The sequence below is a fragment of the Anoplolepis gracilipes genome, chromosome 2 (genome assembly GCF_047496725.1).
Source record: "Anoplolepis gracilipes chromosome 2, ASM4749672v1, whole genome shotgun sequence".
NCBI classification, from domain to species: domain Eukaryota; kingdom Metazoa; phylum Arthropoda; class Insecta; order Hymenoptera; family Formicidae; genus Anoplolepis; species Anoplolepis gracilipes.
In genome coordinates, this window is record NC_132971.1 from 17372 (window position 1) to 44085 (window position 26714).

At 28.0% G+C, this 26714-nt stretch overlaps 3 protein-coding genes across 6 annotated transcripts; all 3 read right to left on the minus strand.

Moving 5' to 3' along the window:
* Window positions 1-65: 65 nt before the first annotated feature.
* LOC140663046 (endoribonuclease Arlr-like) lies at window positions 66-3230 on the minus strand. Its single transcript, XM_072886904.1, has 5 exons — window positions 3097-3230; window positions 1945-2373; window positions 1324-1639; window positions 662-1103; window positions 66-543 (listed from the first exon to the last, which is right to left on the minus strand). The coding sequence occupies exons 1-5, from the start codon at window positions 3152-3154 to the stop codon at window positions 310-312; spliced, it is 1479 nt and encodes a 492-aa protein (XP_072743005.1). The 5' UTR covers window positions 3155-3230; the 3' UTR covers window positions 66-309.
* Window positions 3231-3558: 328 nt separating this feature from the next.
* LOC140663045 (intraflagellar transport protein 81 homolog) lies at window positions 3559-11218 on the minus strand. Its single transcript, XM_072886903.1, has 13 exons — window positions 10600-11218; window positions 10391-10539; window positions 9718-9829; window positions 9494-9610; window positions 9354-9413; window positions 9066-9218; window positions 7698-7976; window positions 7215-7532; window positions 6857-6998; window positions 5062-5210; window positions 4919-4999; window positions 4673-4839; window positions 3559-3697 (listed from the first exon to the last, which is right to left on the minus strand). The coding sequence occupies exons 1-13, from the start codon at window positions 10702-10704 to the stop codon at window positions 3601-3603; spliced, it is 1929 nt and encodes a 642-aa protein (XP_072743004.1). The 5' UTR covers window positions 10705-11218; the 3' UTR covers window positions 3559-3600.
* Window positions 11219-11785: 567 nt separating this feature from the next.
* Sara (Smad anchor for receptor activation) lies at window positions 11786-26465 on the minus strand. 4 transcript variants are annotated; one of them, XM_072886898.1, is made up of 17 exons: window positions 26239-26465; window positions 25873-25969; window positions 23202-25184; window positions 22774-23006; window positions 22483-22582; window positions 22269-22351; window positions 19572-19746; window positions 17848-18063; window positions 17615-17737; window positions 17366-17530; window positions 17111-17270; window positions 16275-16690; window positions 15408-15651; window positions 15102-15222; window positions 14862-15023; window positions 13477-13636; window positions 11786-12240 (listed from the first exon to the last, which is right to left on the minus strand). In XM_072886898.1, the coding sequence occupies exons 2-16, from the start codon at window positions 25940-25942 to the stop codon at window positions 13481-13483; spliced, it is 4407 nt and encodes a 1468-aa protein (XP_072742999.1). In that variant the 5' UTR covers window positions 25943-25969; window positions 26239-26465; the 3' UTR covers window positions 11786-12240; window positions 13477-13480. The 4 variants fall into 4 exon arrangements, with proteins under 4 accessions (XP_072742999.1, XP_072743001.1, XP_072743000.1 ...); XM_072886900.1 differs by lacking the exon at window positions 11786-12240 and having other exon boundaries at window positions 13361-13636; window positions 19572-19683; XM_072886899.1 differs by lacking the exon at window positions 11786-12240 and having other exon boundaries at window positions 13361-13636; window positions 17848-18036.
* Between the last annotated feature and the right edge of the window lie 249 nt (window positions 26466-26714).

A 26714-nucleotide genomic window follows, 5' to 3' on the forward strand; every position in this document is an offset into this window, starting at 1 on the left:
TATAACAAATAAAGCTAATATAATTTTTACATTTATTACATCTATGTTATATTATGTATTCAAATATCTCGAAAATAAAGCATTTTAGAGAAAAATGTTTCAAATAAAACTTGTTTGGTTCAAAAAGCGCCATAAAATGCTTTATTTTGTAAATATTCGACCGTTTCCGGACTTTTAGAAAATCCTCTGTGTGTGTTGGGTGTGTGGGTGTGGGTGTGGGTGTGTGTGTGTGCGCGCGCGCGCGCGCGTGTGTGTATATATATATATATATATATATATATTTATTAAATATGTTGACATAGAAAAAGTTCAAATTTCTGGGTATGCCGTTCCAACTAAATCTTTTCCTCTATATCTAAATTTTCGTGTTATTATATTAAACTTCGTGCCTCCTAGAGATACAGGGCAGCGTCCATCTGGCCTTGTATAGAAACAAACGGTATAAAGTGCCATTTCCAATTCGGGTGAAGTTCCGATGAACATGGTCGTAACTGGTTTATCGTGACCATTGAATTTTACATGCATCTTAATAATGGATCCCTTCTGTAAAATAAAGTCACATTTACATTTATATGATTTTCTTATATTGAAATTGCTGAATGTAGTAAAAACAGTCCTATAAATTCTATTTACTGAAAAATTTAATAAAAAGGTAACTTACGTTTCCTAAGTCAGTTTTTTTTATGTAACCTAGATAGTCTACACGCCTCTGTATTTCTTCTGCGTTAAAGTAGATCCAATTATGTAATCCAAGTACCTCTATACCCGAATCTATTTGTTTCGTTTCCGCCATAAAGACGTGTTCAAATCCAGTACTGCCGATTTTACCTTGTCCACGTGAGAATAGATTGAACCAGATTCTTCTTAATGTATCTTTATACTCATAATAATCCTGCTTCACAAATCCTTTATCTGCGAGAAAACGCATAGCAGCGGACATTACATTTGTGCTCAGAAAAGTATCAACAAGGAGACTCTCTTCTTGTCTTTGTGATGGATTAATGTATTCATTTGTACGAGTATCTAATTGATAATTATCAAATATGGAGAGAACTTTTTGAATCGTAGGAATCTGGAAAGCTTCAGGACTTATTGTCAATAGCCTATAAAAATATACGCTTTAAACAAAATGTAACTTAAAAAAATATTGATATTCTATAATTAATAATCCATTTAACATAATGTGTATATATATATATATATATATATATATATATATATATATATATATATATATGTATACTAACTTGTTGTCAAATATTTTTGTTATAAATAAATAAATAAATACATTTTATTTTATATTGGAGAATATATAATTCTTACAGCTGTGAAGCTTGATCCATCAGATTGCTGCTGGTAGTCTGTTTTTGCAGATTTACTGTTGTATATCGGTTTGCATTATTTGTTTCTTTGATATAAAGTGCTTCAGAAAGTTTTTCCAAATCCTCATCAGTAACTATATTTCCTCTGCTATATGTCGGATTACCGGAATATATTTTTCTAGTGGATTCTGCGGCTACTCTGGTGGTGGTACTCGCAACAACATTAACTCCTACATCTTTTGATAATGCTCGATTATATTGTTTAGATTGAGCAGGTTGTGTTGATCCTTCGGACGTAGTCCTACTTCTATCTTCACCTAATTCAAGTATAAAAGATAAAGATACAGCCCTATAGTTTGTTTTTTATTCCTGCAATGATCTGAACTGGCTGCACTAGTTTAGAGAGTTTATCTTTTTCTCTCTATATTAAAAGAAGAAAGATAAAAAAACAAATAAAAATCAAACCTATAAATCTTTCGTTGCACGATGTTTTAATTATGAATTTTATTTTAAGACTGTCATATTCTAACCCAAATAGCCAAACCTAATTAATTTGAAGCATATATTACAAAAATATGTGCTACATTTTATGTTAGCAAAATATTGACAGATTGTGTCTCACCGTCACTGTTCACTGTTGATTCTTGAGATATTTTTAATGATTGGTTTTGTAATGGTTCTTTAGAAACTCCGATAAGATCTACAGCTAAATTTCGGTAATTTTGATCATTTTCACGACCGATTTCCGGCCTGTTTGATCTTGAAACATCAATATCTGTACCGAATTCTGTTCTTGGGTTAGGTCGTACATTAGTTTGCATATTCTCTCTGGTTGTGTCTACACCTACACCAATGTCTAACCTCGAATTAGCAGCAGCTATTATAGTGGCTTCAGTGTTTACAATTGACACTGAAGTTAATCTTTTGATTGTTGTAGTCTTTGTTGGAGCTGTGGTACTTTGTACATTTATAGAAACTGATGTAGTAGTGCTTGTAGTAGCAGTAGTTTCTTTATCTTTTTTCCAAAATTTCCATCCTGCTTCACCATTTCCTAAAAAATAAATTAGAATTATCAGAATCTTAAAATTGTGTGCGTGAACATGAGAAAAATTATATATATGTAAATGCTGTATATTTTAAGGATATGAAAATAAAAGAAAATTGTTTCTAAATAAATCTTCGTCGGTTTGTATTTTTATTGCTATTTATCATGTTTACTAGGTCACAATGGTCATTTGAGATTTGAGATATATTCAGATAGATAAGTCTTGCATACAGACTATAGAGTGCGTTATATTATATAATATATTTTTATGTATTTATAATTTTTTCTTCCAATTTTCATTCTTTATTAATATTTATATTATGATTTTATTAATTTATAAATATTAATTTTGTAATATATGTAGATATTAAGTTATAGTGTTTATTATTATTTACTTTTAGATCATTAAATTTACTATATATTACTAACAAATATACCTATTATTGAATCACTTAATTTTATGTTTATTGTTAAATTATTATCATAAAAGTCATAAAAAAAAACAAATTATATTGATTTTCAAATATATGTATATTTCATAAACATATGTATATGTTATAAATATATATTTTCATCCAGCTATAGATTTATTATATTTTATTATTGTTTTAAATAATTCTTTTTTACTAAAATAATTAAATGACAATTTTACTGTATCTATATACTTGAAAAATGTTATACATGTCTGTAGAATCTTTTGAAAGATAAGCAAATATCGGAGAAACTTACCAATAAATAGTGACAACGTAATCATTAAAATGATGAAATATTGATTTTTCACTTCCATGATTATGTTAAACGTTGTTAATAAATACTTTGTCCGAGAGTTTGTTAAAGAAAATAGCTGTCGTAATTTGAAACTAAATTCAATTATATAATAAATTTTATAATAAAAGCGCTAACAAAATACGATACTCGCACATGAGGTAAAATCACGCCTCTTTCTACGATGTAACTACCTCGAGGTCAGCTTACTTTCCTCTCCAGCTTCTCCAATTCACATTACTTACACTATGACATGTATCCAAGAGCTCTCTGACAGAGGTCAGTATTGTAAACTTGTCAAACAGTTAGTTTATATTATGTACAGATATTAATATTATATAACTTTTATAGGGATGCATACTGTATACATATTTTTTTCCTATAAAGTATATTTTATTTTATTCTATGCTCAAAATATTTCTTGAGTCTAGTATTTGCTTTGTAAAAGTATGCGTGATAAACATAAGATTATTGTAGCACAAGAGTTTCTGCACCTCCTCTTCGTACAACTATGCCATCAGTCTGTTTGCTTTCTTCTGCACATCGAATTTTGCATAAAAAAATTCTGAAACATACAAATATTTTTATTAAGTACAAGTACGTTAAAAATTATTTAAAAAGTTTCAGCAAATTCCTGAAAAGGAGACTCATTTGCAGTGACATTAAGTTTGATATAAGTCGTCAAAGTGATATGACTCTAACAACATATGAATAATTTTCTACAGATTTTAGTCCATCATTCATTTACATATTTTAAATAAACGTTTATTAACTCTCTCAAACAGTCGATGACGTGACAGATGTGCACGTGGAGGAAAAGGGTCGCTTTAAAGTAGCGCCATCTGTAGAAAAATCTTACACCATGGACAAATATTCGTTGAAGCATTAAGGGGATACCGATGTACCGACCGAGTTCTAACCTAACAAAACAATATATTTACTTAATATAAAAGTTGCAATTTATATACATAAAATAAAATGGGTTCTCTCCTCTCAAAATTGCATGAAAGAATATTTGGGAACTTTTAGAAATGAGCTTAGAAACCTAGAAAAAAAGTATTCCTTTAAAAACAAATGTTGTGCTGCACAACATGTGTTTATCCCTCTACATGTGTACAAAATTTAATTAAACTCAAAACTTTTTAGTTTGCAAGGTTTTCTTGTAAGCAGAAAAAGCCTCTACCATATTGCGATTTGCGCAATAATTAAATGCAAAATTTCAATATTTTACCAACAATATTAATTAGTTCTAATTATTTAATTAATCATAAAATTTGCCATAATTATTCTAATTATTGTGAATAAAAAATTGTATTTTTGCCCTTTCCTGCAATTATTTTGCCAACATCATTAATTAATTTGTTAATACTTAATACTTAATTAATTAACTACTTAAGTACGAAATTACGAAATTGAGCATTTCTACAATTATATGTAACTTTTACTGGTGTTTCCCTAATGACCGCACCCCCTGTATATGTATTTGCGTGCGTGCGTGCGTGCGTGCGTGCGTGCGTGCGTATAGATAGGTTTTACTTACGATATAATATTATTCCATTGTTGTGTTTGATTTTCATATTGTATGATGTATTCTTTTATTTTTTCTTGTTCCTTATTCAGATTTTTTAAAGCTTCTTCTTCTAGCATGATAACTTTCTCTAATTCCTGTTTTAATGTTTCTTCTACGTTGTTAAAACCAATATTAGTCTAAAAGAAATAAAATATAATTTTTGTTAAACTTAACAATAACTATAATGGCTAATTTATAAAATCTTTTATATATTACCTCTATTTTACCATTTAATTTTTCTTCGCTAATTTTCATTTTTACAATTTTTTGTTGCAGTGTTTTTTTCTCTTGGATACTCTACAATAAAATGTATTTGTATAGCAATGTTATTTCATCTAAGATTTTATACCCTGACATACCTTTAATAATTTATCCTTCAGCTGTTTCGTTTCAGATAATAAATCACTCGTCGTACTTTTCATATTTGTTTCTACTTTGTTATGATTTTTATATGCCTTATGGTATCTTTCATCAGTTTCACACGCTGTTTGGCGTAGTGTCTTGACATCTACATAATATATATAATTATAAAGAAACATATAGGGTGATCGGCAACAGGTAGGACAAAATTTAAGGAGTGATTTTACATGATAAAATAAGACAAAAATCAAGAATAACAAAATTGCGATAGAGGCTTCGTCTTTTAGTTATATAAATATTTGAAAATTTGCATGAAAGGTGCTCGAAGCATGATAATGCGCAAAATTTTTGGCGTGCGTAGGCTGTATCGATTGAATCGCTTTCAAAATACTCTGTGACGCAAAAATATCCAGCGAATTGCCGAGCTTTAGATACCTTTTACATGAACTTTTAAATATTTATAACTAAAAAACAAAGCCTCTATCGCAATTTTGTTATTCTCAATTTTTGTCTTATTTTATCACGTAGAATCACTCCTTAAATTTTGTCTCACCTGTTGCAAAACACCCTGTATATATGTATATAATATACATGTCGGTATATAAGATATCCCAAATAAATAAAACTAAATGTTGTTTAAACTCTTATAAAAAATTAAACATTTTTTTATTTGCAAAAAATCCCGCACGCACTTTTTATAGAAAGTTGTCTGCCAGTAAATTTCGTCTAAACTTTAAAATTTCATATTATTAATGTTTCTATTACATTCGATGGACTTTACAATTCTCTTTTTTCGAAAGAAAAGATTATATATACATTTATAAACATTCAAATATTCAGACGATACGATACGGTGATAAAGCTACGAGATATTGAACCGTATGTTATATGTTACAATCGTAAATTCCACAAGTCTTACGTTTCATAGATATACTAATTTCTAATAAATATCTGACAAGCGAAATGAGAATTTCAAATAACGAGATAACGAATGTTAGAGACTAAGCCGTGCATAAACACCACACAAATACATGACCACCGAAAGTTTAGAATTTACAAGGTAGCAGCGAGACCGGTACTATCATACGCGGCGGAAACCCGAGTCAAAACATCAAAAACAAAGAACATGCTCAGAACCGTAGAAATGAAAGTACTACTGAGAGCTAGATTAAAGGAGTAACCTTAAGAGGCCAAATAAGGAATGCTGCAATAGGAGAGGAGTTACAAGTACAAGACGTAGTAAGATTCGTGAGAGCGAGGCATCGACAATGGAGGGACCATGTCGACAGGATGGAGGAGGACCGATGGGCAAAATGGGTGAAAAATCAAAAACCAACATCGAAGAGACTCCCGGGTTGACCACCGTAACGATGGCGGGAGAGCTAGACGTCCACATCTCAGGAGACGCAATAAAACAGAAAAAAAATAAGATATAAAAAAAATAAGATAGTCTTACCCAAAGGAGGAAGAGAAAAAGTGTGTGATTACTTAAGTGTCTAATATATCAAGTTTCTAATCTACCAAATCAAAGTAAGTGTGCCGTATCAGCAACACACTATATATTTGAGAACAATTACAATAACCATCCTTATAATGTTATAATTTTCGCAAAAAAGATCCTATACGATCAACTTCCAGCTTTCTGGCTAAAACTATAATTCCTAAAGAATTGAAACTCTTGCTCAGCGTTATATAAAATTCTAAAATTTAAACGAAATCTATTGGGAGACAATTTCTTATAAGGTATGTACGAGATCTTTTGCAAAAACGCTTTACTATAATTAGCTTTGTTACCTTTTATCATTGGGGCAAGATTGGTATGTAGGATCAATATTGAATGGGACAATTGACTATTTGTTGCTAATGCGTTCTCTAAGGTATAATTTTCTGGAATCACTACTTTAAATACAATATCCATTGGGTAAGAATGAGTAACCTGTAATCACAATACAAACACACAGATGTATATATATATATATATATATATATATATATATATATAAATAGTATTATGTAACATCATATTATATATAACATCGCGGCACAAAACCACCAAGCAGGAACGTAACACTATAAACATATATATATATATATATATATACATATATATATTTGTCCATTTTGAAGGATTCAGAATTTGTTTCAATGACACCTGTGCATCTAAAATAGCTGCTGTTCGATGAAGTACACCACTTTCTGCTTTTAGGCCAGCTATCTCTGTTTTGCAACGTTTATATACTGCACTCTTAGTTTTTAAACGATTAATATATTTTTTTAATTCTTCCGCTTTAGGTATCGATGTTTCCAACAAGCTTTTTGAAAAATCTTGCTTCTCTTTTAATCGTAATTGTAATTCCTCTAAAGAACTTTCAATCTTCTCTAAACGTTCAAGAGCATTTCGTTTCATATTTCCAACAGCGGCAGCTTGTTGTCTAAATGGTTCCATTTTATCAATATCATTTTTAGATATCTAAAAATAAAAGTTTATAAAGAAAAAATAAAACTTTGACCAAAATAATATTATTATATGTATATTATTGAAGATAAAGCATTCTTTGTATATTAGATATATACAATCTTTGTAATCTAAGGTTTGTATTTTCGATTAGTTTTTCTATTCTATTTGTATACATACTTTGGATTCTATTAAATCTTGTATGTTTTTTAATATTACGTCCAAATCATTTCTCATAGTCATGATTTTATCTGGACCTAAATAAGAATATTCCTTGACTATTGACAAAGCTTTCATCCAATTTTTTTTTGCATTTAATTCAGATGGAAGTTTTTCTTTTATAATCGCAGATTGCACCGTTACTTCTTCTGACAAATGCTGAATTAATATTTGCGGCGTGAGTCCAATGCTATCACGTTTTAAAGCGTGTAACTCGCGTTCAACTCGTTGAAAGGAATTCTAAATAATAATAAGAATCATTGTAGAAAAATAGAAGCATTTGTATACATGATCTGTTCAGAATCTGGTGCGACTAATTTTTAAAAATTTTTTTCTACAGCGCACTCTTTTAATTACTAGTTGTGATTTATGAAACTTGATATTTCAACATGACCATAAAATTTCAAGGAACTGGCATGTTTGCATGATTAGTTTTGAGATTAAATGTGACAATACCTTATTGGCGCTGGTAAAAAAAATACTTTGGAACAATATTAGATTTTGATTTAAGCTAGATAAAGCAGCTGGTGTAAATATACGAAAAGTGTGTAGGGTAGTGATTGCTGGATCGTATGATAATGGTTTGGATCGTTCTAACGTTTTTAAAAGAATCGAAAAAAGTACACATGCAGAAGAGCCGAATAAAGACATTGCTCCATTGTTTTCTTCGTTTCGAAAGGCATTGTGCACAAGAAATTCATATCAAAAGATCAAATGTGAATGCTGATTATTTAAGTGTTCTGAATCATTTGTGGAGAGATTTTTCGAGTTCAGTTTGTAAATCGAGAGCAAGAGTCTCGCTTTTGCATGATAATGCATTGGCGCATAAATCTAAAATTTTACGCGATTGCTTGGCCAGAAAAAGGACAACGCTTGAATATTTCCCGTATTTGCTTGATTTGATGTGACTTTTGGCTATTTTCAAAACTCAAGTTAATGATGAAAGGAAAGCATTATGATATCATTCAGGACATCCAAAAGTCTTCGACCGTTGTTTTGGAAATAATTCCGAAAATAAAGTACGATGATTGCTTCAAAAATTTTTTAAATTGCTTTTAATGTTGTATTGAATCAGAAAAAATATATTTTAAATAAAATTATAAGCAAAAAATAATTGACGTTTTACATATCTTTTTATATAGACCAATCACACCAGATTCTGGACAGATCGTGTGTGTGTGTGTGTGTGTGTATGTATGTATGTATGTATGTATGTATGTATGTGTGTATATATATATATATATATATATATATATATATATATATATATATATAGAACTGAGTTATATAATAATCACAAAAGTCTATAATGTTTTACAAGAAATATACTTGTAAATTAAATATAGTATCTTTTTCTTGCTCCTTCTCCAGTGTTAAATCACGTTCTTTGTCTCTTTCTATTCGTAGTAATCTGCAGGCATCCAATAGATGTAGCGCGAGTTCAGCCTTTGATTTGATTTTACTAATACGCACAGTCACTGCCTGTTTAGCAAAAAATACCAATTGAAATATTAGCAACTACAGAATTCATAGATTTGTTATTTCAAATAGATCAGATCTCTAGGCTAAGAAACATATTTGTATAATTATGTAACTAAAATTTTATCAGTTACATACTTCCTTTTCTTTTTCCATTGCTTGTAGATCTGTTGCAAGTTCGACGGCAGTTTCAACATTCTGTATAAGTAAGAGTTATTATTTATATAATAAAAGTAAAAAGAATCTAACGATTACACATATATTTAATGATTACACACCTTCTTTCCTATTTCTCTTTCTTTATGAATTGTCTTAAATTTATCGACCAAGGACAAATACTGTTCGTATAAAAGAGATATTTCCGAGTCTCCTAGATACTCTGGTGGAATTTCTATCTAATAAAACAAATACTTTTCTTTCTATTGTATTTTTTTTCAATTATACAGTGGCAATTTATTCTACTTTCACGCATGTCATTCGACAAATAATTTCGACACATTACCTTGACGAGAAATCGTGATAGGTATGCTCTTTTTTGCACCACATCAATATGTGTCAAGAGCCAAGTCAATATGGGATGGATAATTTCGACTTCACCTCGAACTAAACCTTGCCTAAACAAATTAATAACACTTTTCTTTTGCATGCATTTTTTACATAAATGCATAAAGTATAAATTTTTCTAACTGTAAAAAGTGATTTTAAGTAGAAGCTATGTCAAAAGTTAATACATCGCTAATATATTTCGAGATTCATGATATTGCGTAAAGCACTTTTTTAGCCTTCTAAAATATAAAATTAATAATTAATTTGTAAATAAAGATTTGCTCTGTAGAAATGAAATTTTTATTTTTATGAATTTATATGTACAGTATAAAATTTTCGTAGTACAATCTATGTTTGTGAGAGAACTGTGCGAGCGAGATGAGCGCGAGAGAAAGAGGAAGAAGAGAGCAAAAGAGAGAACGAAAGCAGGGAAGAATAATATAGAGTCAGGCGGCGTAATATGCACAAATGGCACTTTTTACACAAGTATTTAATAAATAAATGTCATAAAGAATTTCAAATATCTACAAAACGTGTGTGTGTGTGTGTGTGTGTGTGTGTGTATTATACACTTTATATTTAAAAAAAAAATTATCAGAAAAAGAATATTTTATTCTAAATTATAATACCTAAATGTAGTAGGATCCAAATTAGGCTGATAATTAAGTATTCGGAGGACTGTTAAAATATATATAGAATGTTCTTCCGCGGAGTCCAATTCAACATCAGTATCTAAACCATCTTGTTGTTGTATTTTTCTCAAAACATTATATAATATCTACAAAAAATATATTGAGTTTTACGTAAATGTTGCAATAATGAAATAGCAATTAGATACCTGCAATAAATCTTCAGCATTTAAGGCATTGAATCCAATTATATTATAATTCCGTCCTAATAATTTATTTATTTCTGTCACTATAAACTTCACATTTTCACTCATGATGCTGTAAGTTGCATATTTCTATGGTTAAAAAAAATGTTTTAAAGTTACATTACACACTGTAACACTATATAAATGGTTGAATGCATCCAAATTGGTTGTATTATGCTTTCAGTTTCCTTGACAACGACCATGATCTAATAATATAGGGGTGCGTTCCGTTTCGCGCATGAAACGTATAAATTATGAATGTCCAACGCAGAGCATAAAGTGCAAAACTCGTTCCGTTTCTCACAACAGGCTCGAATTCATAGTCGTTTCTCAAATCTCAAGATTTAAGAATTTCTTAAATCTTAAATGGTCTTTTTAACATAGACATATATAGATCTAGCATAAGATGCCACTTTAGGTGAGGGGAACTGTAGAATTGGAGCAGAAAGGGCAGAGGTTCAGTATATGTATATGTATATGTATATGTATATCTCCACCGTACGAATAAAACAGTGTTAGCAAAGACTATAAAAGACAACTTGAGTTATTTTCATATAAATCTTTAACATTAATATATAATAATTCAATAATTTTGTTAAAGTTATATAACATGTTATTTATGTGTTACATTAACGTTATATAATTGTAATTTATATGAGTAGGAAATTACTCCTAACATGTATACGTACATATTTCAATAAAAAAATTAAAAATCATTTCATCCGCAACAACTTAATAAATCAATTAAATCTCGAGTTTTATATATTAAATATAATTTATTTTATTATACGTATGATCAATCGATAGTGCTATATAACTAACGATATATGTTATGTTACATGTTATATTTATGAGTATGAAATTACAATTATCTAGTAAGCTTATCAGTAATACTTATACAATATTATCTATAATATATTCAGCTCCATTGTACACCATTAATGTAATGGTTTTTACTGGGAACGATATATTCACCTCGGATTCTTTTAATAAAATTTTTATTTCATTCTTAGTTAAATTAAAATTCTAACGAATCTGCGTTAGAGAATAGTGAATGAATAATGCTGTAAAATTTTATATGTACATACACATGCACGCACGTACTCTTTTTATGACGGAAAAATTACACGTACAATTAACGACTCATCAGTAACATTTATGCAATATCTGTAATATTCAGTTTTATTGGATTTATATTAATATAATTAATAATTGTATTTTACATGAAACGCGCAATCTTTGTCGTATTTTGTCATGACATCTGCTCGTATTTTGCTGGGTATGTGCCTTTAAACTAATAAAACAGATCATGTTCTATCTTTGCGTTTTTGTCATCACATCGTGACGGCAAATCATGATAAATTTCTGCAGTGTTTCTACTATCAATATTTGACAGTACTACAGCCTTGCTTCTTATGCTGTAACGGCAATTTATGCGTGACTTCTGCTTCATTTTTGCCATTCGATACAGATTTTGCTTGATATTTGCTACATATCTATTATTGTTACGATATAATAGCAAACAAGTTGATTTTAACTATATCATATCATACTGTATCGACAAGCCGTACTGTCAGAAATTAAGTTTAATGAGAACATAGAAATCTGTAAAATCATGATTTAATTTACTGACATATTGCTCGATTTTACTATAAAGCTGACGAAGAGTGTCCGAAATTTGCGAAGACCAAGATAATTCCCAAAAAATTAAATAAAAGTAATTTCGTGACTTTTTTTTAGAGTAAACAGTAATTTTTAAAGTATAAGAATTTAAAGCTGATCAATCACAAGATACGTTTAAGCAGTCACCTATTCATGAATCGTACGTACGTACATAACTAATCTGCACGTGCAGTTAAACGTAACTTAATCTATGATTAATCAGCTTCAAACTCATCTTAAAACCTACTTTACTTTGAAATAAAAACTCATAAATATTTTATTTAATTTTTCAAAAATTTGCTTGTTATAGTAGTTTAACTCGCGAATTTCGGGATACTTCTAGCAAATACTTTGTATATATAATTAGTAGTAAGGTAAAGTATAGTAAATTTAAACACTTTAAATTAAACAGAGAAATTATATCTCTACGACTAATAAAACTTCAACTATAAATGTAATACGATTATACAATATATTCTTTTGTGCCAATTATTTTTTGTCTATATTATTTTCTCTACTTAATTTAATATAGCATGATATTTTCTCTATAAATTATGGAATTATGCTAAAAGAAGATAAATTAGTCTTTTTCTTTTACCATAACTCTTAATATATAATTTTTTGTTTTATTATTTGTTTTCATAAATTAAGTTTGCATTACTTTATTCCTATTTATTATTTATTCTTATATATATAAATTTGCAGAATACTACTGTTTTTCTATAAGCAAGGAAGACAAGGTAGGACTTTCCAATAAACATTAAACTTTTCTCTTTTGTCACTATATGGTATTATTACTATTTATCTATATTTGTAAAAGATATTATTTATATAAATCGTAATTATATTGTTTAATATACAATCACAATTTTTTCGTTAAATTTCGCGAATAAAATTAAAAATTGTTTGCAATTTGGTAAATAAAAATTAGAAAGAGAAAAATTAAATAAAGAGTAATTTGAGAAATGATTGAATTATAAAACAAAATGTATATATATATATATGTATATATATATATATATATATATATATATATATATATATATACATTAAAAAATAACATACATATCATATAATTGCTACATAGTATTCAGTAATTGCACATCTTTCCCGCTGAATAAAAATTATTCAATGTTATCTTAAAACATCACCAATTAAAAAATATAGAATACATACTACCTTTTCAATCTTCAAGTACATAAAATATCAACTCAAGCACTGTATGCGCATCCTGACTGTTTTGTGCAGCTTTATGTAAAACTTGAATTAATTCGTTATCTAAACTCTTCATATAGATAGGCGGCAATTTTATACCCTCACTTCCAGCTTCATAGCCCACCTATATGTACACACACACACACACACACACATATATATATATATATATATATATATATAAAATTAAATTTAAAAACATATTAAATGTACTTAATAATTAGTTATAATTTCATTATATTGAAATTATGTCCATTATTATAGATACATGTACAGGGTGTTAAAAAAAACTATTCAAGACTTCAGGGACAGATAGTACTTACGAAATAAAGGAAAAAAGTTCTAATAAATATGAGTCGAAAAATTAATATTATCCAAATTATAAACAATTCTTTATTTTAGTTAAGTAAAACAAGTGACTTGCTCGTTGTTGATGTTCTCGTGACACGAAAATAAACATTATCGTCTTTTCATACACACATCTTATAACACAATGTTTAGCGTCATTCTTACTTTAGAAACTTTGTGATAGTTCTCTGCAATTGTTCATTGATCACGAGGATATGTGACTAACAATTGCCTGGTGAAGCATAATAATAATTTTATATTATGAAGGGTGTATATATAAATGGGAAGAGAATAGATTATATTTGTTTTCATGTTGTGCAAAAGCATCAGAAACAAAGTCACTTGTTCAAACCAAAATGAAAATCAGAATTGTTTATAACTCTTACAATATTAATTTTTCAATTCAACTTATTAGAACTGCTTTCCTCTATTTCATACTAATAGTTTTTTAATACTCTTTATATACAAGATGTCCCATTTTAATCTATCATTCCTTTTATCTTTGCAAAATAAAATCGAATCAAAAATATGTTCAGACAAAAGTTGTTTCACAGAAGGAACATAAGATGGTGCCATTGATTTTACCTTGAGTGTATGTGCCAGGATCATATGAAGATCAATTTTCTTTTTTTAAATAGAACCATCCTAATTTTTTTATAGAAATCGATTTTTGTAATATTTTATGTAAAAAGCTATAAAGATATGATGGTCAAAAATTGAATAGCTATGAGATATATCATATGTTAATTTGACATCATTTTTTTTATAAATTATAAAATATCTCATAAAATATTCATTCTTCGATTATTTTCAAAGGGAGATATTTCATAGTTTACGAAAAATGATATTAAAGTAGAAAATATTTCTCAAACTATCCTATTTTTTGCTATCCTACTCTTATAACAGGTTTTATTAAAATGGGCCATCTTTATACGTGTATAAAAATATTTATAATTTTTCATAATAAATTATAAGCTATAAGAAACAAGAAATATATTTACATTGTCTGAATGAATAGTTACTCGCACTCCAAGCTTCGTTAAACCTGCAGTCGCTAGAAGGTCTAACAGTTTAACCAATGCGGCACATGTTGCTTTCGCAATATTTCCAGATAGCTTATTTATATCCACAGGATCATTCACACCGTTCGAATGATCGTCTGACTTTTAAATTAATATTATTTTACTAATTATCTGGCTTATATATGTATATAATATTTTTTATGTTATTGTGATACATACTTTTATAATAAATACTTCTGTCCAACGTATAAATCGGGTCGCACCTCTATAATCGGTGCCATTATGTACTCTAATAGAGGGTATACCGTCCATTAATTGCCCATCAATAGGACTTTTGACTCTGACGATAAAAAATCATTACATCTTATTAAATAATAAAACAAAAAGTTCACAAATAAGACAATATAAAAAATATATAAATATACATTCCCCCTTAATGGGAGAAAGAAAATTGACTATAAAGTTTGTACAATTATCTTAGTATAGTAATAATATAACTAAATAATATGTAGCAAGATTATTTACCCCAAGTTAAACAACACGTCGTTATCGACCCACTTTATATTTACGGTTTCGTCCGGTTCCGGTGCTCCCTGACGTCCGCAACCGATTGAAAAATCTTGCATATTTTTAAGAGCAGCTTTTAAAGCTTCCATTTTTTCTGGCATTATTTCTACCATTAATCCATCCTCTACAATACTAGATTTGGCAGAAAGTCCCATTGATGATTTCAGAGCACCATTGATGACAATAAAACTAGCACCAGTTACTATATAGTGGAAAAATATATAAACAATATTCTTTATACAAGATATTAAAAGGTCTTACAGAATTGATAGTATTAGGTAATATTTAAGAGTATTAAGTAGTATTTAAGAGTATTAAGTAGAATAGAAAATATTAAGGAAACATAAGTAGAAAGATTAATTTTATCAAATAAGTTTTAATTTTAATAAAGCAAATGATTTGCTCGCTTCTTTTTATGGCATATAATCCGAAAATAAAAATTATTTTATATATTTGTATGCTGATATTTAAGGAGATCCTCAAGTGGAATGGGATAAGGAAGAAGGAATGGATGAGCGATGTGAGAGAGAGAGGGGGGGGGGGAGAGAGAGAAAGAGAGAGAGGGAGGGGGATTGAAATAGCCAACGACAAAATAAAGTATACAGAAAGCACCTTTCATAAAAATCTAAGTGAAAATGTGTAAAATAAGTCTTCGTTAAATTGTTTGGCAAATATCGTATATCTAAAATTTTAACTCTAAATTTGATTTTTCGATCAATGTTCATTAAGCATTCTTTTCTTGGCTTAATGAGTAATATCCATCCCTATAAATTCCTATCAATTTTTTTAGTATTCTATCATCAGAAATTTTGTATATGAACTCACCTGTTCTCGGCTTGTTGTGAATATTTATCGCTTGTGTTTGATAATTGCTTTCGTCGCCAGTATTTGTTTGTATACAAACTAAATGTGAATCCGCGGTTATACTAAAATTTGAAGCATAAGCCAATACATGATCATTCGAATTATAAAGGCCTTTTATAACTTGATCGTATCGATTTCTGGGAAACATAACGTCCGTCGTTCGATTCTTGAGATGAATTGTTAAGCCTCTTACTCCTGGTAAAGTATATCCAAAATTTCTAAAATCCGCTAATACTTTCATGACAGTATGTCCAATCTCAAAGTATAATGCATCCCGGAAACGAACAGACACTAATGGGCAAGGATAATAACGATATTCCGCACCAAGACGTAAAAGAAGTCTTAACGGAAATACTTTAGCCCATGGAGTTTCCCACCTAAAATAAACAAAAAAATAGATAAATTTATTGCGATCAGATAAATAGAATTATATTTATGATTGAAAAACTGCAAACTTGATTATAGAGTTTTGTCCACAAAATCATATTCTAATTAATATTAATTACTAATTAATATTACACCATATTTTTCTCTCTCTAAATTAAAGTTAAAACATTAACTTTATGTGTTTAATTAAAAACTTTTATAGTAAAAATTCTTATTGATAATATTAAATATAAAATTTTACAAATAATATATATATATATATCCCTGTTTAGTTCATATATATCCCAAAACTAAAATTTTTATATGTAAAAAAGATACTATAAGTACATATATGTGTGTGTATTGACAAGATCTACATATTTGACGAAATAAAAATATGCTGGATGCTAGTGATATCTTGTTATATTTACCTATGAATTAAGAGTCCAATTAGGAAAGGTGCAGGTGGTAAAATAATTTTTTGTAAACATTGTAATGTTTGACGAATAAAAAGAAATCCCGAATGCTCACGCGAACCCAACAAATTACTACCGTGATATACTGAGAATCCGAGTTCTGTTATTGTATTACCTATGAGAGCAAAAATAATTTATTGTTATGTAAAGTATTGTACTTATTGAGATATTAGATAAATTTATATAATTGAACAAGATGTATTAAGTTACCTTTAATAGCTTCGAGATATAGCTGATTGATATATATAAGAACATCTCTTGGAATTCGCGTTTCATCCGGTAAAACTTCAATTAATAAAATAACTTCGTCTTGCCCAACGCAAGCAAGACCTCTGGATGTCACATTCCAACAGATCTTATTTACACAACAGTTTACTAAAAATTACGAATTTAAAATCTCCTAAACACTAATACTAAAATAAAATAAAAATATTGTTTAAAAATATCGTTTTTACTTACAATTAATTATTTTCACGTACGCATACAGATTCCGATTAATTGCGAACATTACCGGTGATTCGCATTCGTTTTTTAGCGTCTTATAAAGTACGCTTTCATCCATGGGTGGATGATATGTAATTTCTGTTTATAATAAGAAAAAAAAGGAGATAATATTAAAATATATATTTCTAATCGCAATAATATTATTATTGTGATTAGAAATTCTTCATATACAATACAATAATTCTTACGGCCTTTGTGTATAGTGACGTTCGGGGGCAACAAATTAGCATCGTGCGGTATATAACTGTTAGTCGTATTGTCTAGAAGAGGATGACTCTGTTTCCTCGTGGTATCTGTCAACGTGGACCCCGATGCAAAAATCCGTTTGTTTCCTTGCTTACGATACGATGGCTTCGGATCCCAACACGTGTCTAGCTCTGTCAGGTCACAGCCAGGCCTTATTCCTGTGTTTTAGTTATAGGTGCGTAAAAATAAAACAAACAGGAAGGGTTGGGGACTGATGACGTGACGACACGTTCCAGAAAGGCAGAAATAAATGACTAATAATTTTTATCGGATGTATTGGATAAAGGATTAACGAACGAAACAAAACTCAAAATATAATATAGCAGGAAAAGTGATATATATGATTTAAAGATAATAAAGCCATTTGAAGGTCAACATATATCCTAGTTGAATTATTTTTTTTTTATAAGCAACATCATTGCATTAATGAAAATTAATCTCTTTTAATCGAACAATTTTTGCCTTTGACTTTTTTTCGTATCGTCAAAAGAAACAAAGGTGTTCTAAGTTCTCTAGTTAAAAGAAACACTATGTTATACAGGGTGGTCTACTTAAAATAAATATCTTAAATCAATCTTGTTTTTGATGGTAGAAAAAAATATTTAAAGAAAAAGTTACATCATTCAAAGGGACAATTATGATGACGGAAAAAATTCTTTTTTTTTTCAAGATCACTTTTTCAGAGATTTGAAAATTAAGATTAAAAATTAATTTTTTTTAATGGAACCATCTTATTGAACTATATTAATTAAGTTATTAATTGTTTTTAAGAAAAAATATGAATTTGCAAATAGTTACATATTTTTTCTATAAAATAACTGTATATAATTTTCTTTATATCAATTGATTCCTCTTATTAATCTATGCATAAAAATATCGAGGCGAGATAATTAAAAAATAAATATTTTACGAGATATTTCATAGTTTATGTAAAATTATGTCAAATTAAAATATAAAATATTTCGTAAAAAATCTTTCAATGTTTGACCATCATATCCATATAACTTTTTATGCAAAATATTGCAAGAAATGGAATTATAAAAAAATTCAGATGATTCCAGTTAAAAAAACAAAATTAACTTTTATATAATCTTAACATATATAGCCAAGATAAAATCAATGGCACCATCTTATAACCCGCATAAAACAAAACAACTTTTGTTTGAAGCTTTTTTTCGACAATCAAAAATAAAAAAGTTTGAGAAGAAATTAAAATAAGATATCCTGTATATATACACAGATAAAGCTCCCAGATAAAGGTGGGCAATCTCTCGTGGGCATGTAAGGTAGATAAAAATAGCTTCATAGATTCCTATAAAATTTTTTTTATAACGCATTTTTAAAGATATTTGTTTTTAAAGTTAAAATTTAAGAATCATTTTTCTTAAATATCATATCATTGCCTTTTTAATTCATGTGAAAAACTCTATGTATATATGTATAATACCTAATACACATGAGACATAAAAATTATGATAACTCATGAATTTATAATTTATAATTCGTTAATTTACATACTGTAGCCAATACAGTGTAAAAATCTGTATATATTAAACAATTTAAATTGTATATATTTAATATAGAATAGTATTATTTTAAAATTATATATTACATACAATAGTTAAAAAGAAATTGAAAATACTTAATAATATGAACATCTACGTACCGTCACTGAACATTACAGATTTTTGTCCTTCGGTACGATGTTTTGAACCCTCTCTCTTTAGAACGCCCACAGGTACCATCACTGTTGGTGGTGGTGGTAAACTGCCAGCTAACTGTTGCAAAGGTGGTATAGTTGAGCAGTACTCCATGGGATTATTTGGATTAGGCTGCCTCCCCTATAATCATTTGTTGAATACTTCTAATATCGACATGTATTCAATTGTTGAGCAAACATTTATACTTAAATATATAAAAAATGTGTTTTTTATGTGTTCACTAATTTATAATTGTAACTAATATAAATACATGTAAGTTTATATATTAAACAACTTTTAATAATATATATTTAATATAAAATTTATTAATATAATTAAAAAATTATTAATATATTAATATATTTAATATAAAAATAAATCTAAAATTTTTTTTAAAAACAGTAATAATTACTTTTTTAACATTTTTACAATGCTATCAGTAAAAAAAAGTTCTGTTAAAAAGATTGATGTGTTATCCTCCATGGCTTAACATCTACAACATAATTTCACTAAAAAATAAAAGAAAAAGAATCAGGAAAGAATCATTTAAAAAACTGTTCTTTAAATATTTCAAACTTGAACTGCTTATAAGTACCATTTGCTTGTTTTGTATTTTACAATATAGCATAATCAGACTTCATTATTGCAGATTACATTTAACTATATAAAATATATATTTTATTTTAACAATGAGTGTTTTATTTTATAATATTTTATAGTATTATAATAATGAAAGTTTTCTTTTAATAATAAATGCTTTTTAACACACAAAGAGTAAAGACAAATAGATACTGTACCATGCAATTGGTTATTAAATAAAAAAAATTTAAATTAACAAAAATTTTGAGATATTACAAGTTTTATTTTATGATCAAATTAGGTATGTAACATTTTATCTGTGTATTTCTTGTTAAAAAGCATTTATGGTTTATATGTTTGTTAAACCTTAAATATGAACATAATGTATAGTAGAAAGCAAATTATATTTTAGCATACAATAACTCTAAATATTTTTTACTTAATGATATGTATATTTTGCTAAAAAACCAATTATTATTTAAAAATTCATATATGAATATGTTATATGTATCATACAAGTAATAATACACATAATCATACATGTAATCATACATGTAATATGTATAACTTAATACAAAATATACTGTGCAAACAATAGTTTACTAATATATTTATTAAACATAATTATTTAAGAAATCTTTTTATTTTATAAAATTTAGAACTTTAATTAAATGTGTTTAATCTTATTATTACATTTTTTGGTATACAAAAATATGCAAAAAAATATTTATTATAAATATTAATAGATTATAAAATTTTATTATAAATATAAATTAATAATAAAACAACATTAGATAAATTTTCACTAATTTTTTTCTTTCTTGCTTTTTCTTTGCATTTGCAATATATTATTATTTGCAATATATAATTTGATATCTTCAAAATTTTATTTTCCAAGATAATATATTTTCTAAAAACTATAAACCTAAGAAACTATCTTTAATCCAATGTGTTCATTATATATTATAAAGAGATGTTTTTTCATGTTAAAACAAAAATATATTAATTTGTATTTATATGTAATATTTTTATATAAAAATCAATAAGTGAAAATATTCACAAATTAATTTAATTTGCTTTTTTGATATAGATAAATTGTTTATAATACTTAAAACTAAAAAAACAGAAGTATTCAACAAATTCTTATAGGATCCGATCAGACTTATATTTTCATAATGCTTAAGGGAATACCGGATTATAGACCGAGTTCTAACTTAACATAACAATATATTTGCTTAATATAAAAGGTGCAATTTATACACATAAAATAAAATAGATTCTTCGGGGTCAGAATTACATGAAAGAATATTTGTGAACCTTTAGAAATGAGCTTAGGAGCCTAGGTAAAAAATATTTGTTTGAAAAAATATGTTGTGCAGTACATTTTTTTTCAGGAGAATATTTTTTATCTAGGCTTTTAAGCTCATTTCTAAAAGTTCACAAATATTCTTTCATGCAATTCTTAGAGGGGAAACCCTATTTTATTTTGTATATAAATTCCAACTTTTATGTAAGCTAAAGTGACCAGATGTTTAGTGCTCCGATGCAGGACGTGTCCAAGTAAAAAAAAAAAAAAAAAAAACCTAAAGAGGAGGGAGAGAGAGAGAGAGAGAGAGAGAGAGAGAAAACAATAGTAAAAATGAGCTGAAGTTAAAAAGGTTAAATCTCTCTCTCTCTCTCTCTCCCCCCCCCCCTCCTGCAGTTTAAATATATTAGTAAATCTTTAAAAATATAAACAATCTCTCGGGACAATTCGGTCCAATCCGGGACATTTTCCGGGACAATTTTAATGCGCGACAAAGAGCTCAAATCCGGAACTGTCCCGCACAATCCGGGACGTCTGGTCACCTTATATAAACAAATATATTGTTATGTTAAGTTAGATTTTGATCAGTAGAACCTCTCCGGCATCCCCGGATCGCATAAATTCCGAAAAGGTTTCGGTATACAATTTTTATCGTGGAAAAGAATTTATTATTAAATACAACCAAAAAAAAACATTTTGGTATAATAAAAATATCGATAATACAGGATGGTTTAAAATCCCCTTAATGAAAATATTATCTTATAAATAAATAACATACCTGTGAGGAATTGACATCATTAGAATCTGCACATGAATTATAATTAGTTGACCAATTATAACTAGTTCCTTGCTCATTCTCAGCTGAAAGTGCAAATATAAAATTTAATATATTGTATAAGTTTCTTGCTTAACATAAATTCATTATCTTAGTTTCGGCAATAAAAAATTTATTAATAAAATACATCTCTTATTAATAAATTATTTCTATTTACCTTTCGTGAGTAAATGATAACACGGAACGCAAACGCGGGAATCGATGTTTCCCTGATATTCCAATCTATATTTCATATTGCAACATTTGTTACATAATACCTGCAAAATGTGTATTGTAGATAAACACCTAACTATTATAAAAAGTCAACACAAAACCAGTTAAAAATAAACAATATATTACTTAGTATTTCAATAAATAAGATAAATAGATGCCAAACTGATCTTCCTTGATCTTTTTTATCTTCCTTGATCATTTTTATCTTCTTTATCTTTTTTATCGTTTCACGTACCTTGCCACAAGCCCGACAATGGTGACGTCTTTTAAGTACAGTAAACTTAATATCGCATAACATACAACTAGATGCATCGCTATCTGGAACCCAGAACGGAGGTTGCTTTCCCAATATGGTATTACATTCGATTAAGGAATTATCAGAAACATCCGACGAAGCACCCCGATCTTCATCAATAATGCCTCCAGTTTCTGAATGTTCCAGTTCCCCTGGCGTAGCATTTAAAGATCCTGTCACAATGATTTTTATCATTCTTTATCTATACACACATATATATATATATATATATATATATATATATATATATATATATATATATATATTTTTCATATTTTAAGTATTATTATACAATCAAACTGTAATATAATAATAAATTATGCAATAAGTGTATAGAACTATAAAACTAAAATTTTACAGCAACATACCGAGGCAGTCGTTTTTATTATGTGTTGAAATAATATCCAATGTCTGAGGACGAGCTGCTTTTCCGATTTCCTGATTATTTTCATTTGTATAAGAGATTGTACAACCATCAGTAACTTGAGCAATTTCCATCTTAGAAACCAAATCGTTATCGAGTGTTCTGTTATCATTTAATGTAATAACATCTTTACTATCCTCAGTAATATCTTGGTAGTATATTCTCTCGTTATAATTTTCATTCTTTGATAAATTTTCTAAAACATCAGAATTGTTATCCTGTAACCGCATATCTTTATTGTTATCTTGTTGTAATTTCTGTGTTATATTGATATTATCTTGTTGATTATCCTGTTCTCTAACACTTTCAAATTTAGATGTGACTTTTACTTCAACAGCAATACTCGATGCAGACTGCAAGGACTCCTCTGGTATTATTATATCTTGATCAATTGCCTCAATTACATCCTTATCTTTTATCATTTTATCCAACTCATTATTTTGTCTGTCTGAATTACTTTTTTCATTTAAAGCAATTTTTATCGTATCATTACATTGTACATCTGTTACATTCACATCATTATGTGCATCCATATAATTAATTACAGAAAATTTTTTTACTTTCTCCTGAATATCTTCTTCAGACATTTTTGAAAGTTTTCCGATCATATTTCTTTCAAATATCGGTGCTCCATTAATATCATCTCGATGACATTGACTCGTAGTATTTTCCTTACCATCTTTTCCTTCGTCATGTGTTTTTAGTGACCAAATATCATCAGAATGTGATGCAGCTTCCATTTTAGATCTTTCTTCCTTTTCCAACTCTAGTAAATATTGATTTAGTTTTTCCTCGGAAAAATCATTACTAGTATCAATTGTTTGTAACATATTAGATAAGTTGCAACCCTTAATTGCTTCCATATTTTCATTACGATGTTCACTGTTTATTTTAATCGTATCTAATTTGGTAATATTTTCTGATGCAAAATTGCTTCCCTTATTATTAATAAATATACATTTATCAATGACATTTTGATCCTTTGACTTTAAATGCTCTTGTTCATTAGCAATACTTTCATAAATTTCTTCAAATGTGCCATCATTAATCAAAGCTTTCTCATTAACATCAGTTTTAAACATTTCTGTATCTGTGGCAATACTATCATGTTCGTTTTTTGAAACAATTATACTTGGTACAAAGGTTGTAGCATTGCTATTATTTTTTTCTGATTGTAGAATAGAATTTTGTGATATAACATTCTGCACTGCATTATCCTGTTTGTTATCAACTTCAAGTTCAACAAATGTACTTGTTTCCACTGGTAAGATATTTTTATAATCCGAGACATTTTTATCAACTATATCCGTTATCTCTTTTTTCTTTGGAACTGAATATTTATTAGTTGCTACATCTTTATTCAGTGTAAAATCTTTCTCCATTATATTATCTATGGACATTTTAGGTAAATCATCTAACATAGGCTGAACATAACTTAAGCTTCCAGTAGGAGCATTAATATATTCATTTAAACTATTAAACACATTGCTAATACTAGGTTTAAAACTTGGCTGATTTAACTTTTTATCATATCTATTGCTATCCTTTGAATCATTATTTCCATTCTGTTGTTTCTGTATTAAGTTACACGATATGTCATTGTATATTGTCAAAGACATTTGATCAGAAGTATTAGTATGAATGCATGATTTCTGTCCTGATTTGTCACTAACACAATCATGCGTGTAAAAATTGTTTATAGAATCTTTACTGTCCGTTACACTTTTTTCAGTTAATGAATACCTACAATCGACATCTATTGGCCGAGTGTCTTGGCTTTTTTCAAAAGGTGGCATTGTATCAATTACTATGCTTTTTCCAGAATTAATATTATATATTTTTGGAGACACAGATTCAATAGCATGCTTATCCACAACTGATGCATTAATTGTAGAAGTTGCTACTGATGCTACTTGTTCAGCGCAATCTGCAAGTAATTATATATACATTTCACAATTTTACATTGCAATACATACAAAATAAAAAACTCATTCATAATCTGCGCAACACGTTTCTCTTATCTATCTTTTAATCCGCACATTCCTGGTAAAAATAATTCTACAATTTTTCATGTAAAAGTTATATGGAAACTAAAATTTTTAATTATAAAACTACAAAACTTTTTAAATTATTTCTATGTAATTTTTACATGAACTACAATTTGAGCCATGTTTGTAATTTTTCATAAATTTACATGGAAAGTTATAATTTTCTACAATTGTATTACATAGTTTAGTTATAATCTCTATAACTTACTACATCGCTTATAAAAATATAAAAAGTTGTATAAAACCTTGTAAAAATCTGTAAATATTTTTTACAACTCATTACAACTTACTATTTTTTTTCACAAATTTAGAAAGTTATGATTTGTTCAAAATTTTAATTTTTTATAGAAATACATAAATTATCGTAAAATTTTTTCTACCAAGGATGTTTATCCTTGCTCTTTCTTTTTCTCTCTTTCTTTCTCTCTCTCTCTCTCTCTTTCTCTCTCTCTCTCTCCACAATTTTATATGATAAAATAAAACTCTCTCTTAGTTTAATTATAATCTAGAAATTAAGAGATCAAAATATCTATATAAAGTTATACACTTGATTTGAAAATATTTTACCTTCATTGAATTCAAAATCATTGAGAACTTTATCCAAGTCAATCACAAACTTCTCCATAATGCCAATCATCGACCATCGATCGAGGTTTTTGGTGCGCTAGAAATTTATTTAGTTCTACACATATCTAATATCCATAACCATACTGCGATTCAATCAATATTAATAACCTCCATAATTAAAAATATAATTTTTATTTGACACATATAATATCAACATAAAATGTAATCGATAATATTTACGTTTCAATACTAAACACGGTCTGAAAACACCCATAGACCAAAAAATAACACTATGCTAACACTATGTACTTCGATTTTCAAACAAAAAACAAATTAGACCAAATATTATATATGCGTTATATTTACGATTGTTTCATTAATAATTGCCGAATGTCGCAACGACTTTTGACATTTCTATTGCAAAGCCCAGCACATATCAGATTCAGAATTACTTTGATACGTTATTTCCAACAATTTAAAGCGATATATGCGTCTTATTACATATGCTTTTACGTGACAAAACTGTCATTTTATGCGAACAGAATAGAATAGAATAGATAAAGAGTAGTAGTATGCGCCTGTATTCGTGTATATTTTAACTGTGTGCAATATATCACAAGTATTTGCGTACACAGATGTGATTGTATGAGTTATATATGCATATATATATATATATATATATATATATATATATATATATATATATATATATATGTCGTGTGAAGCATCGACATATAGGCCGATACTCATAGTTCGATCTTACATTTAAGATCGTCTTATGATCCCATTCAACCAATGAAGTAGCCGCATAGCATCATTTTATTGGTTGAATGAGATCTTAA